At 47.1% G+C, this 16246-nt stretch overlaps 1 protein-coding gene across 1 annotated transcript in view; it reads right to left on the bottom strand.

Annotated features, from left to right (window-relative positions):
- SYDE2 (synapse defective Rho GTPase homolog 2) overlaps positions 1-16246 on the bottom strand; it is a 253053-nt gene that overhangs the window by 87162 nt on the left and 149645 nt on the right. The window contains exon 5 of the mRNA XM_069641698.1: positions 15184-15365. Within this exon, the coding sequence (XP_069497799.1) occupies positions 15184-15365 (182 nt within the window). The remainder of the gene's footprint in view (positions 1-15183; positions 15366-16246) is intronic.

Genomic DNA, 16246 nt, shown 5'->3' with positions numbered 1-16246 from the left:
GTAGGAACTGGAAAGCCTGGGTTCCTGGAAGACGGACAAGAGTAGAGTCCCACATGAAGTTCTACACTGGTGCCTGGGGGACTGTTGAGAGGTGGGTAGAGGTCTGAAGTGCCATAGTGAAAGCCAAGAGTTGGGGCCCACCGGGGCAAGGGAGGAGTTTGAATCCCCAAATGGCAGGGAAGGGTGCAGTCCCTGAAGGTGGTAAGTCTGCAGTCGAGGGGAAAGGAGAAAGGGTGCCAGAGCAGACAAAGGACTAAACCAGTGACCCACAGGGCAAAAAGGGATCCCCTAGAGTGAAGGACCGGGGCCCAGGATGGATAAAGGTGAAGGCAATAATATATTCAGGAGCAGGTAGCGTGAAGCCCGAAGGGGGCAAAGCTTAATGATTTGGACATTGGCTCCTGGAATGGGCACCCATTTTCTTTTGGTTCCACACTGTGTAATGAGGGAATTATATTGTGCCCTACTATACACGTATTGCATAAATGTGGTGCAATGTCCGTTTATAGATTCAAAGGCAGGGAGGACTTGGTAGAATAATGAATTGACGCACAACTAACGCAAAATGAAATTTTTAGTATTCATTATATGGGCACTTGTTTATATATAGAAAACAATCATTTTCTTTAACATTAAATGGACACATGTTGGTAAGAGGGAAATAAGAATGGGTTTTTAGGGGACAGAGGAGTTGAAATCCGTAATTCAGGTTTCAGTTCTGTGGGTAATTAAAGTATGTGAAATACTGAAATGGAATCGGAGTTTAATGTCAGATTGGTGAGATTAGCTGCCTTTCATTTGGGTAACAGACGATGAAATTCGTGGGACACAACTAGGGCAGTAATACAAGCCTCGCTCTATAGAGGAGTTAGTAAATATGTATCTGGTGTACAAAAAGGCATTCACTCTTATGCATCGGCCGAAAAACATTAGCTCCAATGCTTCTCCCTCAAGATTAATAGTAATCATTACAGATTGTGCTTTCCACATATTTAAGCTTTTACGAGGGAATGGACAAATAGCTTTACAAAGGCAACAAGCAAACAAAAGGCCTTGATACCGTAACCCAATTCAACAATGTCACGTTGACACTGTATTTTTAGCCCTGGGCTTTCATTTAAAAATATAGTGCAATCGGGATGGTGTAGTCTTACTGACTTTGATTGAAGCAATTTGACTAATATGCTGCAAACATCTGAAGTTTTCCCATTCCACTTTTTAGTAGTTTGTCCTAAACGTTTCTTAATTTTCCCTCTCCTGGCTGCACCATCTTGCCTGCTTCAGCCTCACCACCTGGCAGGGCAGTATTCGCCGGACCCGTGGGGCTCTCCAGCATGGCCGCCGGCTTTCCAAGCCTGATCAGCTGACCAGAGGCTAAAATATTCACAGGAGAGCACTGGGATTGGTTGCCTTGCTGCTCTACGGCACTTCTGGGTCGGGAGCCTGTAGGCAAGGAGCCAGCCCCCTTGAAGAGTCACCTAAAAAGGCCTACACCGGCCGTGGCTGGGCCATTTCATTATTCCCCTTCGTGGCTGCACCATCTTGCCTGCTCCAGCCTCACCACTTGGCTGGAGCAGTATTCGCCCGGCCAGCAGGGAACTCAAGGCTTGGAAAGCCAACGGGCATGCTGATCAGCTGACTATAGGCTGCAACATCTTCAGGAGAGCACCCGGATTGGTTACTTTGTCGTTCGAATACACTTCCCGGCCGAGAGCCGGCAGGCGAGGAGCTGGCCCCTTAAAAGGGCCTACACCAACCCTGTCTGGCCCTGTCCGGGCCTGGCAGGACTCAGAGGGCCCCCATGCAACGTCCTTTGAGCTCACCATCACAGACATCAGCACTGCAATACTGGGTAAGCCCCAACATTCTGCATGCTCCGATGCTGCAGCACTTGTTGTCTGTTGTCTCCCACGATTTCCACAGGGTCACCTGGCTCACTGCTGGTTCTTGTATCTTGCCCGCATTCCCTCACTTCGCCACTACTAAGTGCACCACTGCCAGGCTCCATATGCCTGTCTTCCTTTGCGGCCCTCCCACACTTGGCATGCTTCCAGGACCTGTTGACTTCCTTCTTCTACACACTACGTTCATTCTCACCTCTTGCTACAATCTTCCCAACCTTTGCTGCATACTCTCATGGGTGCTACCCACCCATCTAGCTGTGCTGCACTTGACTAACTTTTCCTCTGTCCTCATTGCTGCTTGCTCTGCACTTAAGTGCCTCTGCAGTTGCATCTTCATATATACCAACTCTGTCTGGCTTTAAGTTGTAACCACCCACTCGCAGAAAAGCATAGCTGCCCTCTTCACTTCTGCCTGTGTAATCAGTGCCCATCTGCTAACCATTATTTTCTGTTGCATGCCCGGTTAAAATACTGCCTTTCCACAGGCGTGTTTTTAATTCAAATCTAGGCGTTTTCTAATTATGTACCGCCCGTGCTGAATTGCTGCACTTTTCTTGTCTTTTTGAATCAACTTCTGAAGCCTTCTTACTTCTGTAGTCCATGCACCGCCTATAACTTGATTCTTGCTGTGCTTTAAAGCTGCAGATTGATTGTTTTTCTGCTGCATTTCAGTGCTTTGCTGGAAAGTTGAATCTAGATGTGTTTTAAACCTGCACATTTATTGTTTTCTGCAGCATTGTAGTGTTTTGCTGAGAAGCAGGGGAGTTGCTAGGTCTGGAAAAGACCCGGGGCTAAGCTGATGTCGGAACTGTTGGGACTGGGGGCTAGCTAGTCTTTTGGCTGTGGCTCCTGAGATTCTATCCGGGGCTACAACCAAAAGATCAGCGGCTATAGCCCCCTTAACCCCCACAGCAACGTCCCTGCTGAGAAGTTAAATCTAGATGCGTTTTAAACCTGCGCATTGATTGTTTTCTGCTGCATTTTAGTGCTTACCCTGTCTGGGTACAATTATTTCTACAATTATTATGCTACCCTGTGCATTCCTGTTTAAAGCACCCTCTTTATCTGTGCCTGTTTTATTGCTAGGCCACCTAGTGAGCTCATTCGTGCTCTGTGCAGCCCCACTGTTGTCTCTACCCCTGCCCCGGTACATGGCACTCTATCTCCCCTATCTATTCTAACTACTACTCTATCACCTATCGTATCCCTCTCACAAAGTCTGGAAGAAAAAAGCTCTCCTGGCCTTTGATCCAGGCCTACCTATTGATGACATCTACGTCAATGCTAATTCCAGACAAGCTGTTACCAACATCCTCTTTTCTGTCCCCTCCCCAGACCTGTGGACAAATGGTGGCACTAGACGGGAAGTACTCTTGGCATACTTCTCATCCTCTAGGTGCATCATTAAAACCTATCACAATGGCACTATCATGGGCCCAGGTTCTCAACCTACTCTTCTCCTCCTTGACCGGTGTCTGACCTCTATCATTAACTTCCTCCCTTCTCCTGCCATTCGTCCTTCCTCTTCTCCTCTAACATCTCCACCACCACCAACAGGAGTACCACACACCTGTTCCCCTCCTAGGAAAACTTTCAAAGGTGGCAATCGGCTTCACTTAGCTACCCTGAATGCTCATTCAGCTGTCAAACACTCTACTGACATCTGGGTCCTTCTTGAAGACTTTGACCTTGACGTCCTCGCCCTTACAGGGACATGGTTCAATGCCAGCTCTTTCACTGCTCTTGACACTCTCCTTCCTGAGGGCTACAAAATTCTCTCCAAACCCAGGCCCAACAGGCCCAGAGGTGGAGTGGCCCTGATTTGGTCCCTGCTTCTATCATACCTACACAGTCCTACTCCTCTTTTGAATGCATTGTCTGCAAGCTTGGGGTCTCGCCTACTGTCTCTGTCACCCTCGCTACTATCTACAGGCCCCCCCGGCCCAATCTCTCTCTTCCTCTCTGAATGGGCCAACGTCGCCTCCTCCCTCTGACCTCTGCTTCCAAACTCCTCCTCCTCCTCTGGGACTTCAATATCCACCTCGATGCTCCTGAAACAGTCACCTCACTGTTCCGTGACCACTATGTCTCCCTCTCTCTCACTATTCTTCCTTCCGGTCTGACCCACTCAATTGGACACACTGTGGATGCCTTCATCTATGGAGACATCCCTATCTCTCAACCAGTCATTACCTCCCGTCCCTCTCCTGGTCTTTCGAACACTGAGTGTTAGTCGCTGCTTTTCACTCCACTTTCATCCCCCCTCCGACCCTTGCTTCTGACACTTCCACTGACTCTGTCCTTGCTAACCTGCACCTCTCCATCTCTATCAACCTCGACATCCTTGTGACTGTCACAAGGATTGGCCTGAAACCTGCCTCTAAGTGCAACCGCTGGTATGGCTCTGATCTGGAATCTCTGAAACGTAAGTGCAAAGTTGCTGAACGAGAGTGCAAACCTCGGGCTCATCCTCAGACAAACTGGCCTTTCGCCTGCTCCAAAAGGCAATATTATTTCTCTATCCGCTCCAAGAAGAGGGCCCACATCCAAGCCCATATGACTGCCGCCAATAACACGGGCACACTTTTTAAAATCTGCAAGGACTCTCCAATTCAACTGCAGTCTCCACCTCTCCCCTTCCTTCCCAGGCTTTCTACACTGCTCTGGCTTCCCATTTCACATCAAAAACTCAGGACATCCTGTCCTCACTCTACGCCACCCCCACTTTTACCAGGCCCTTCTCTCCTGCCTCTCCTGGCTACCCTCCCTCGACTTCCCGCACTCCTCTCCCTCCTGCTCCTAGCACCTGATGAGGTCTCTAAAGTTGTCTGCTCTGTGAAAGTCTCATCCAAGCAGGTGCTCCCCTGCTCTTCTAAAACCATTAAGGACAACATCTCCTACCTTGTCCTGGCTCTTGCAGATTTCTGCAACAACTCCTTAACCACTGGCTCTTTCCCTCTGTCACCAAGCACTCCCTTATGCACACTCTCCTAAAAAAGCAGTCTGATGACCCTTCCTGCGCGGCTAACTATCGCCCCATCTCCACCACCCCCTTCCTGGGTAAACTCTTGCAGAAGTTGCCCCCTCCACCCCAACTGATCCTTCACACTGAACTCGCTGGTTGTCCCCACAACCATAAAACTGGATTCCGGCATCCAGAGGCATGAACACTGCTCTCCTGGACACTTGTGAACACACGCTTACAAATCTTGACTCCAACTCTCCTGCTGTACTCATTCTCCACGATCTCTCCTCTGCCTTTGACACTGTCAATCATTCTACCCTCATAAACGGCTATTTGAGACCTCCAGCATCATGGATCCGGCACTGGATTGGCTGACCTCTTTCCTCACTAATCGCCCCTCCCAGTTGCAGTTGGGCCCTTTCTCCTCCGCCACTTTACTCTACCTGCAGTGCCCCCAGGGCTCTATCCTATCGCCAGAGCTCTTCAATATCTATCTTGCCCCTCTAGCTCACCTGATCTCCTCACAGCTATACTTAAAACTTCCCTCCTCTACCTCTTCTTCCTCCTCTCTCATCCCAGATTGTCTGTCCTCTACCCAGGCATGGTGTGCGGCTAATTACCTCTGACTTAATGCCAGTAAGACATAGATCTTTCTAATTGGGCCACCTGCACCCAGTTTCCCTCCTACCCTCTGGCCACCTTCCTTGGGCCTGCTACCCTCACCATCCTGTGAGGCCGAAAACCTCTGCATCATCTTCGACTCCTCTCACTCCTTCCCTCTCACATCTTGGACTTTGCCAAGAAGGCCCACTTCCAGCTTCACCTCCTTAGAGGCATCCTCCCTTTCCTCACCTTTCCCCAGATGCTCAATGTTTCTAAAGCTCTGGTCCTCTCTAGGGTGGACTACTGCAACAGCTACTTCCTCAATCTCCCCCTTTCCTCACTATGCCTCCTTCAGCTAATCCAGTATATGGCTGCAAGACTTATCCTCGGCCTAAAGCCCAGGGACTATATCTTTCCAGGCCAGAGATCTCTTCACTGGCTCCCAGCGGCCATATGGATCAAATTCAAAACCCTCTGCATCATCCACAAGGTTTTCTGGGGCCTGGTACGACGCTATCTCCAACTTTCTCTCCCTAAATACTTCCCTGCTAGAGCGCTCCGCTCCTCCAACTCCAACTCTCTGCTTGTGAAATGCTTCTCCAACCAGAGGGTGGGCGACATATCTCTCTCTTCGACTGGTGCCCCTCTCAGACTTGAGCTAGACCTCCTTAAGTTCTTGAAACCTCTCAAAACTCTGCTTTCCTCTACCTCTCTCTCGCCTTCCCTGCTAATCACCCCACTGCCGCCCAGACTGGCGGCCTGGTCCCTCATGAATTTCACAGGCTACCAGACCCCTGCCCAGTCGACACCAGCTCCATCCTCCCACCCCAACACTGCCCTTGTGGGTCCACTACCTGGCGGCTGTGCATCCCACCCTTGGGATTCCTCCACCATGGCACTTAGCCAGTTGTCTTCCCCCCTAGCTCCCCTCGGCACTTCCCTCCCAGGCTCTCACTAGCACTTGCCCATACCTTGCTCCCTGCCCCCCTCCCTCCCTCCCTTCCTACCTCCCATATCTCCAGCACTTCTCCTCACTGCACTTGCACGTCTGAATGTGACAAGGGCTAGTAGGACCTCAGATGTATATTGCTGCTTTCTTTTGCTATTAATATTGACTCCCCTGTTCCCTCCCCTCCTTGCCTTGTGGTGTCTGGAAACATTATTTTGTTGTATAGGCACCTGACAAATGCTCAATAAATAAAATAAAATGTGCACCCTGGGACTGCTGGTCAATGGTTTTTAATGGGAAAAGCAAAACTACAAGTACGAGAATGCCAATGAAAACCCCACCAGAATCTGCTAGCCTTGTCTGACATTGAAGCAATAAAAGAGCTCCGCGGAAAGCAATGATTTGCAGAACGAAAGTGCAGGACCAGATGTTTCAAATTTCTGTTACTCTCAAGGTAAGGCTTTGCGACTAGGCCCCTGTTCCACCTGGGGGATTGTGTCATGGAATACAAGGTGTTTCCACCATTTGGTAAGGAAGAAGTTACTTACCTGTAACTCCAGTTCTCCAGCATTGGTATCTTTCATAGATTCACATGCTGTGAATATTCCCTGTCGTCAGGCTGGGAATCCTCTTTAACATAGAGTAGTTTAAATTTAAACTGACATTTTCAGTCACTTTTGTGCTCTATTATAGTCCTTTTTGGGTCATACTGCCCACAGACAATGGGAGCACCTCCCTTAGCTCCTCCTCTGTCGGCCATCTTCAGAATTGGCAATCGCATGCGAGTGGCAGTAAGAGCCAAAAGACGAGCCATGCAGGGTCGGTGGGAGGGATGCATGTGAATCTATGAACAATACCAATGGTGGAGAACCGGAGTTACAGGTAAGTAACTTAATCCTTCTCCAGCATTGGATCTTTCATAGATTCACATGCTGTGAATAGATTACAAACAGTATTACAACAAAACATATGGGGGGAGGCAAGCTCCCAGTATAACTTAACACCAGAGATTTACTAACCTCACGTGAAAAGGTTCTTCAGAACCGACTGTCCGACCGAAACTCTTCTGCAGAATCTCTGTCAACACAGTAGAATTTGGTGAATGTATGCACCGATCTCCAGGTGGCTGCACAGCAGATGTCAGGCAGTGGGCTCCCAGAGAGAAACGCACTAGTTGCAGCACCTGCTCTGGTGGAGTGCGCCCGGGTCCAGCCCGGGAGAGGCCACAGGCCTGCTGGTGGCAGAATGGAATGCAGACTGCAATCCATCTTGAAATGGAGAACTTGGAGAGAGCCTTCCCGGCCCCAGAAGGTCCAAATGCAACAAACAGTTACAAACAGTTGATCTGTCATGCGGAATGATTTAGTGTGACATAGTACTTGAGGGCGCACACCACATCCAGTGTGTGCAGGGTTTGCTCCACTGGAGACGTCGGTGTGCCAGAGAATACTGGCAACACCACCTGCTGATTGAGGTGGAAAGAGGATGGTACCTTTGGCATAAAGGTCGGGTTAGTAAACAGAATGGGCTTGTCCTTGTGAAACGTCAAGTAGGGTGGTTTCAAAGAGAATGCCTGGATCTCACCTACTCATCTGGCTGATGTTATAGCCATCAAAAACGCTGTTTTCCATGAAAGATGCTTGAGGGATGCCTGGTGTATGGGCTCAAAGGGTGGCCTCATGAGCTTTGCGAGTAGTCCAGTTAGCTCCCACACTGGTGCATAGCGACAAACAGGTGGAAAAAAACAGAACAGCCCACGTAAGAACTCCTTCACAAGCCGGTGAGACCATAGGGAAGGCACCCCTGTGGAGCGGTTGTACCTGGAGATTGCTGCCAGGTGCACCTTAATCGAGGAATGTGTCAAGCCAGGTTCAGCCAGGGACAATAGATTTGGCAATAATTCCTCCGGCTGGATAGTGTGAGGTTGCCGTTGATGGGTCCTGCACCATACATGAAAACATTTCCTCTTGTTCTTGGAGCACGTAAAGGTGGACAGAGCTCTTGCCCTGGCCAGGACCTTCTGGCAAACTTGCAGGAGAGACAGAGCCACGAACTCTAAGAACACAGGAGCCAGGCCGTCAGGTTGAGAGAGGCCAGGTCATGGTGCACAACTGCCCCCTGGTTTCAGGACAGGAGCGATTGGTGCAGGTGCAGCTTGCTCTACGCCGCTGACGTGATGACAAGGAAATCGGAGTACCAAAACTGTCTCGGCCACGCAGGGGCCACTAATATCAGTTTGCACTGATACAGTCTAAAAGTGTGTAGGACTTGAGGGACCAGAGGAATTGGGGGAAATGCATACAGAAACTCTCCCCCCCCCACAGAAGCACAAAAGGCATCCCCCCAAGCTTTCCGGGTGGGGAAAGCGGCTGGCAAATGTCTTGCAACAACTGTTGTCGTAGGTAGCTGCAGCATTTCAGGCGGCTCTTAAAGACATGAACTTTATTCAACTAGTCAATGCCCCCACCCATAATAAAGGCAGAACACTCGGTCGGATCCTCAAACTCAACTCACATGTGACCATTGATTCTATCCTACATCTCGACTGGACTGACCACTTTAACATCAACTTCTCCATTAATTACAACACCATAGAACCTGCCATAATTAAAAAAATATGACACCTTCGAAACTAGAAATATCAGGAAACTCACAGCAGAAAACCTCTCCTCTGCACTAAAATAAGCATTGGTGACCACCACTCTAATGAGTGACAATCCCAACTACCTGGCATAGTGCGATCAAAAATGTCTCTCAACCACTATCGACTCACTAGCTCCCACCACAACCAAAATGCGTCGAGCCGATAAACGCTCCAGCTTCTGTTTCAATGATGAACTAGTTACACTGAGACACAAAAAAAGATCATTAGAGCATAGTCACAAAAAATACAACACACCAGACTCAGCTACTGCATTTAACAAACCCAACAAAATCTACAAAGCAGCCATAATTTCCCACAAAGCAGATGCTCTCAACCTACGTCAGTAACACCCCATCCAACTCTAAGGAACTGTTCACCATACTTAGAGAACTAGAAAACCCAATCCAAAACCCACCTTCTGTCAACGCCAGCAATACCTGGTGCACAACTATCCAGAACGCGCAAGCCTCCAAAGTACTGCTCCTACAAAAGAAAATCATCACTAAAAGACAACTCCTGGCAAATAAAACCCCTCCCACTATTGTAGAGGACACATCTCATGACAATGCCAGCACACCATTCCACTTTACCCCAGTTACACAAGAAGTTGTGCTGAACACCATAGCCAAACTAAAAGCATCGACGTGCAAAGAAGACCAATTCCCGGCCCATCTAGTAAAACTCTGCGCACCCACACTAACACCCATAATCACCAAATTTGTCAATGCCTCATTCAAAACCAACACGGTCCCAGCCAGCATAAAAAAAGCCTGGGTAACCCCCCTTCTGAAAAAAACAACATTAGACCCTTTAATCCCCACTAATTACAGACCAATAACAACGGTCCCGTTCCTGCTGAAAATAATAGACAAAATAGCCTATAACGAAATTCAAAGCCACCTTGAGAAACACCAACTCCTGGGCACCCGACAATCGGGTTTTTGCCCCAATCACAGCACAGAAACTGCACTCCTTGATTTAAAAATCCAAATGGATTCCTCAAGGGAGGGAGGTAAACTGTGTCTTCTTATGCTGCTAGATCTCTCTGCAGCATTCGATCTAGTAGACCACGACAAACTTTGTGCCACAATAACCAACGACTTTAACTTCTCACAGGATACAACCAAATGGGTGAAATCCTTTTTAGCAGAACGGACTTCCCGGGTCTCCACTCGCAAAAAAATCAGCCGACCCCATACCAGTCTCCATAGGCATTCCGCAAGGATCTTGCCTATCACTTACCTCAATAACGCCTATAACAAACTCCTATTCGCAGCCCTGGATGCCATGAGTGTCATCTACACCAACTTCGCAGATCACACCCAGATCCTTATCCCCCTATCAGGCAACTACGAACAAGACACCTTGACCATCAACCAAATCTATGCACTAATTCAAAACTGGATGGCCCACAATAGTCTCCGTCTTAATGACGAAAAAACAGAGCTGCTCATAGTAGGATCCACAACCAAAATTAAACGCACTACAGCCAGACTATGCAGCATTCGAAATTGATGGTACCACAATTCCCATTCTCAAACAGGTGAAAAGCCTAGGTGTCTACCTAGACGCCAATCCAACAATGACAAAGCAGGTGAATGCCCTATCCTCAGCCACCTCCTACACTGCTAAACTGATCGCCCTAAGTCGCCAATTCCTCACACCTAACAACTGCATCACACTTGCAAGAGCCTTAATACTTTCCAAGCTCGACTATTGTAATGTACTCTTTCTAGGCACATCTAAAACTAACCTTACCAAATTACAACTCATGCAGAACAAAGCACTTTGTGCTGCGCTAGGAATAAAAAAAAGTCTGACCACATCCCACACATTAGTAGAGAAACCCACTGGCTACATATCAAGGCAAGAATTATTTACAAAACCCTATGTATCACCCACAATGCATTGCGATCAAAGCCCCAAAATACATTAACAACACAGTTATGAAAAAATACTCCACTAGAATCCTCAGATCTGGCAATCCCACGCCACAAACCCATGAGAGCTGGAGGCAGCATCTTCAAAGTCCTAGCTCCCAAACACTGGAACACTCTCCCATTAAACCTCAAGAATGAAGGCTCCTTCCAGCACTTAAAATAATCCCTAAAAACTTGGCTATTTAACCAGCTCTAACTAACCTAGCCCTACCAGTCTAAACCATGACATGCCAAAATGTCTACACTCCCATATCCTGACCTATTTACACCTATGCACTAATGTATAATCCTGTGCATGTTATCACCCATGCAAGCATAACTGTACCCTGTCTGTATTCATAACTGTTTAAAACTAAAAAAATGTATATGATTCAAAGCTGCCTGTAACTACGCCATGATACCTCAGGGTCTGGGCATATAACAACTGTTATAAATAAATAAAAGTAGGTGGCAAAAAGGTTGATCTCCGTAGTGCCCCACGTTTGAAACAACAGGTGAAGCTAGTCATTGTGCAATTCCCACTTGTGACAAGAGCGCAACTCCCTGCTGAGGGAATCCACCAGAGTGTTCTGAATCCCTGGCAAGTGGAGGGGAATAAGAAACATGTTCTGTAGAGCCGAATGCCATATGGCTTGGGCCTCCTTGGAAAGCTGTTGGGACCACGTTCCCCCTTAGCTTGAGGATGTATAAAATAGATGTTGTGTTGTCCGTGTGAATCCGAACCACCTTTCCTGTCAGGAGGGGGAGGAATGATTTCAGGGCCCAAAATATCGGCCGTAGCGCCAGCAGGTTGATGTGCTGGGTCTTCTCCTTCTCTGACCAAATGCCTCTGGTATGCTGGCCCTCACTGACCGCCAGCGAAGGCTCCTTCTGAAACGGGAGTCAGAGCAATGCCGTCATTCTAGGACCCTGAAGCTTGGATCCAGCAGGCATCCAGGAATTCCTGCACCGGTCTCATGTGTAACCGGCAGTTGGTGACCAGTGGGAAGCATGATGATAAAATCCCCAGCAGGGACTTGTCGTCTGGGCGCTGTTCAGACAGCGCATCTTGTGCAGAAGGGTCGCTATCCTCTCGTCTGAGGGCCTGGCGGTGCAGCTCTCAGTGTCTAACCTTTCTCTGAGGTAGAGTGCCTGTTGAGGTGGAACCAGGAACGACTTCCGGAAGTTGATGGAGAACCACAGTTGCTGTAGACACTGGATGGTGGTGGCAGTGGTGGTTTCTGGCAGTGGAAAGGGGGGTCCCTTACCAACCAGTCATCTAGATATGGGTAGACGTGAACGCAGCTCAGATGCAGGTGAGCCACTGCTGGCGCAAGGCATTTGGTGAATACTCGTGGAGCACACCTCAAGCAAAATGGAAGGGCCTTGAACTGATATGCACCCCTGCCATCATGAAACGTAGGTAGCGCCGGTGTGAGATGTGAATAAGGATGTGTAAGTATGTTAGTTTTCTGATGAGAGAGTGATTTTGGCAAAGCTTGTATATGAGTAACTCAATTGCAGTAATTCTGGAACTACTGCACGTTATCTATGTCCTAATGGAAAAAATAAGGACGTTATTTTATTCTCAATCGTCTTATTTTTGTGTTGGGTTTTAATCATATGGGTATTAATGATATGGGTATTTAATTCTATGAGGCATATATCTGTGTTTAATTGTTTGCTTTTTAATATGGTTAGTTTTAGAGATGAAGAAAATGTAGTATGAAGTTATTAGAGATGATGGAAAATATATGTTTCTTTTTATATGGTTGTGTAAGGTTTATTTGTAAACTATAAACACAATAAAGAAAGTTAAGAAAATTAAAGAGCTCTGCGAAGAACAATGATTTGCACAAGGAAAGTGCAGGACAGGAAATGAATTTTCCACTCAAAATGGATGTTAGAGCAGTAGTATGGCTACATCGAGAGTTTTATTTTAAAAAAGGACATTATGGAAACTGTAAGGCCACATGAATTTGACAAACGGGATGACGGAAAGGGAGGTTTGTGCTTTATTCATGGAATTATATGATGGACTATCAAATGAAACAAAAGACACGCAATTGCTAGCAATGGCATTCATATGAAGACCAGTTAAATGCATATATGAAAATAGTACAGAAACAGCTTAATAGTTTGCCAAGAGGTTTGGTCAGACCATTTCTAGATAAAATATCAGAATATTTTAGTGATGCAGGTGTTACAAAGTGAACGGATTTGAAAGAAGTGGGATACACAAGAACAGCAAGCAAGCATAATAAACTAGGCCAACAACTTATAGGGCCTCATTACGACTCAGGCGGTAAGGGGTTTACGGCGGCGTAAACAGCGCCGACCCTTACCGCCTGATTCCGAGGTCCCTTAGCGCCATGGAGGTTTTAACACCTGCTTTTAGCAGGTGTTAAAATCCATGGCGCTAAGGGACCATGGAGTTAATTACGCCACCGTAATTTACGGTGGCGTAATTAACGCCTTCCCCACTCCCATTATGCCCTATGGGGCAAAATGGGAATGGGGAAGGGAAAATGGGAAAATGGGGATTTACCGCCCCGCCAAGGTTGGAATGGGGCGGTAAATCCGCCAACCACCATGGCGTAAACGTAGTTTACGCCATGGTGGTAAAGTCACGGCCCAGGCGGTAACTTACCGCCTGGGTCGTAATGAGGCCCTGAGTGACACCTAAAGTTATGGCGTTAAAATAGTGGGACAGCAAAGATTTAAATTACAAATTCATGCTCATTTAAGACTCCAAATGCTTTTCCATGCAATTCATTTTCTAAGTACATAATATTTGGAAAAGGGTCATTGTGTAGACCTTGTCCATTACACATAGCGGAGTATTTCGACTTGCTTTTACGGTGGTAAATGCCCTCCTCCTTTCACCCAACCTTTCTCACCAGTGATTAAATTATTAGATCCATTTATGTCTTTCAAAAGACAGGGTCAAGGCTATGGATAGAAGAGCAGTTCTGTTCTGTTTTTGCATATTCCATTGCAAACTTTCGGACTCCCATCATACCCTGGGATTCTTGCAGCACTATGTCACATGCAGTAGCAAAAAAACGTCTTTCACACAACTATGGCAAGCTCCACATGTGCTTGTGATCCCAATCGCACACTTACCTCCCATCCTGCCACCTATGATATTCACACAGAGCCCACTGTCACAGCCGATTGCAATTTACTGCAATGCCAGGGTAGTATCCCAGCCCACGCTACTTGCTCTCACTCAGAATATAACTCATGGCAAGGCATTTTAGACTGTCCAGTAAAGCAGATAGAACATGCAATCATCTTCCCTCCTGCTCCAAGAACACCCCAAGCCCTCCACCACGAACCCGTCCAGACCAGGGCTCTCTACAAGGCTGTGCTATGGCCATATTGTCATTCATAACTTTTTTTGGTTCCCCATAATGCCTACATCTTCCTCCCACCCAAACCATGTGCTGAGCGATTGCTTTCTTGAACACTACCTCTTTCTTTCCACCTCCACACCCATTGAACAGATGGCGAGACAGAACCACTCCAGATATAAACAATCCAGACATTGGGGGTCATTACGAGGTTGGAGGTAGCCATTTCGCTTTTAGCGCCAAAGGGATTCCTCCAAACCCGGGTCCGGGTCCCGTCTCACTGAATGGGGACTTACCAGGTCATTCCGACCTTGGAGGACCCGGTAAGTCCCCATTCAGTAAACCATTCCCCATTCCCATTTGAGCCTCCAGAGGGCTCAATGGGAATGGGGAAGGCGCTAATAACGGGCCTGCAAATTGTGGGCCCGTTATTAGCTCCAAGGTCCCTTAACGGGTCCCATAAAGAACGGCTGGTCAGACCAGCCGTTCCTGCTGGGACCTGCTAAGGGACCTCGGAATAGGGCGGTAAGGTTTTACCGGCACCGGCATCCTTACCGGTGCCCGTAAACCCTTACCGCCCAACTCGGAATGACCCCCATTACCTCCACAACTGAGGACCTGACAAAGAAAGTTTGGGATTCCTGCACCTCAATGGAAACGTGAATTTTAACAATGGAAAATAACACTCTGTACTTTTGTTCTTATTCTACACCATGGTCAAACCGATTATTTATTTTTTTATTTAAATGGCGGATCTTATCTGCAGCAATTTTCTATTCAACAATCATGTGCTCTGTTGCTGGTGTGCCGCAGCTGAGGTGGCGCTTGTGTACAAATGCTTACCTTTTCCACATCTGGCAAGCAATCCAGCAATCCAACGGTGGACTTCAAATCATTGCTGTCCGCATCATTGTCAGTCGCAGGAATTTTTAAGGGTTTTCTCACCATGGCATTTAACACCGCTTCATACAGCTGTTTTGTAATCAGCGGGGAAGGCAATTCCCTTAAATAATCCTTCAGTACACCTTAATAAAATAAAACAGCATTAGGCATTTCTAATCAAAAAGTCTAGACAGAATAATACAATATTGAAAGTATGAAAATGAAAAGAAGGAACATTACCTTAACACATGACATTGAGAACAATTGTAAAATCACCTGTTGAAATGCATGTAGTATTTAAACAATCTCACTAAGGAGGATTGTCAACATGTGAACTGGGGCTTGCACATGGAGACGTCCTGCTACTGCATGGTCTTAATTCGAATTATAATGCTACATTGCTATTCTCATTAGTTAAATCAAGACATTCTCTACTGCATGATAAAACATATAAAGAATTGTATTTGTGTCAAATGGACTGATAGATACTGTCTCTACACAAGCTATCATACTCTTTGTAAAGGTGCATACATTTATTATATGAAGTGGTTTAGTGTGAAAAGTAATCGAGACCGATGCAAACCATAGAGTATGATATTGGCAGTCTTTAAAAAAAGAAATTGTGATCGATTTGTCTTCAGCTAACCAGTCCTGAAAACAGGGATTGTGGATGCAAAGGGTCTGTGCCCCGCCTTAAGAGAATCTGAGAAAATGCAGATCCAAATCATGAACTAATGCAGTCTAGCTGGTCCAAGAGAGTAAATAAGCATGCAGTCGCAGGTCTTCAATGTCTGGGTCCAGCAGGCGTCTGCTAGGCTGCCCTCATCTGAGGTGGAGAGAGGAACACCTCACACACTGGCAACTTGTGTATCCTTGGTCTGAAGCCTGTATCTACCTAATTCTTTAGATAACTTGTGACCGCCCATTCAGTTTTTGCTCTGGTACTGGAGGTTGGTTTTCTCAGAGCATTCCTTTGGATCTGCAGTAAGTAAATTGAGCAGTGGGGTAATTGTAGTGTGCTTGA

The sequence above is a fragment of the Ambystoma mexicanum genome, chromosome 1q (genome assembly GCF_040938575.1).
Source record: "Ambystoma mexicanum isolate Mex_15411 chromosome 1q, UKY_AmexF1_1, whole genome shotgun sequence".
Taxonomy (NCBI): domain Eukaryota; kingdom Metazoa; phylum Chordata; class Amphibia; order Caudata; family Ambystomatidae; genus Ambystoma; species Ambystoma mexicanum.
This window is presented reverse-complemented; position numbering and strand designations above follow the sequence as displayed.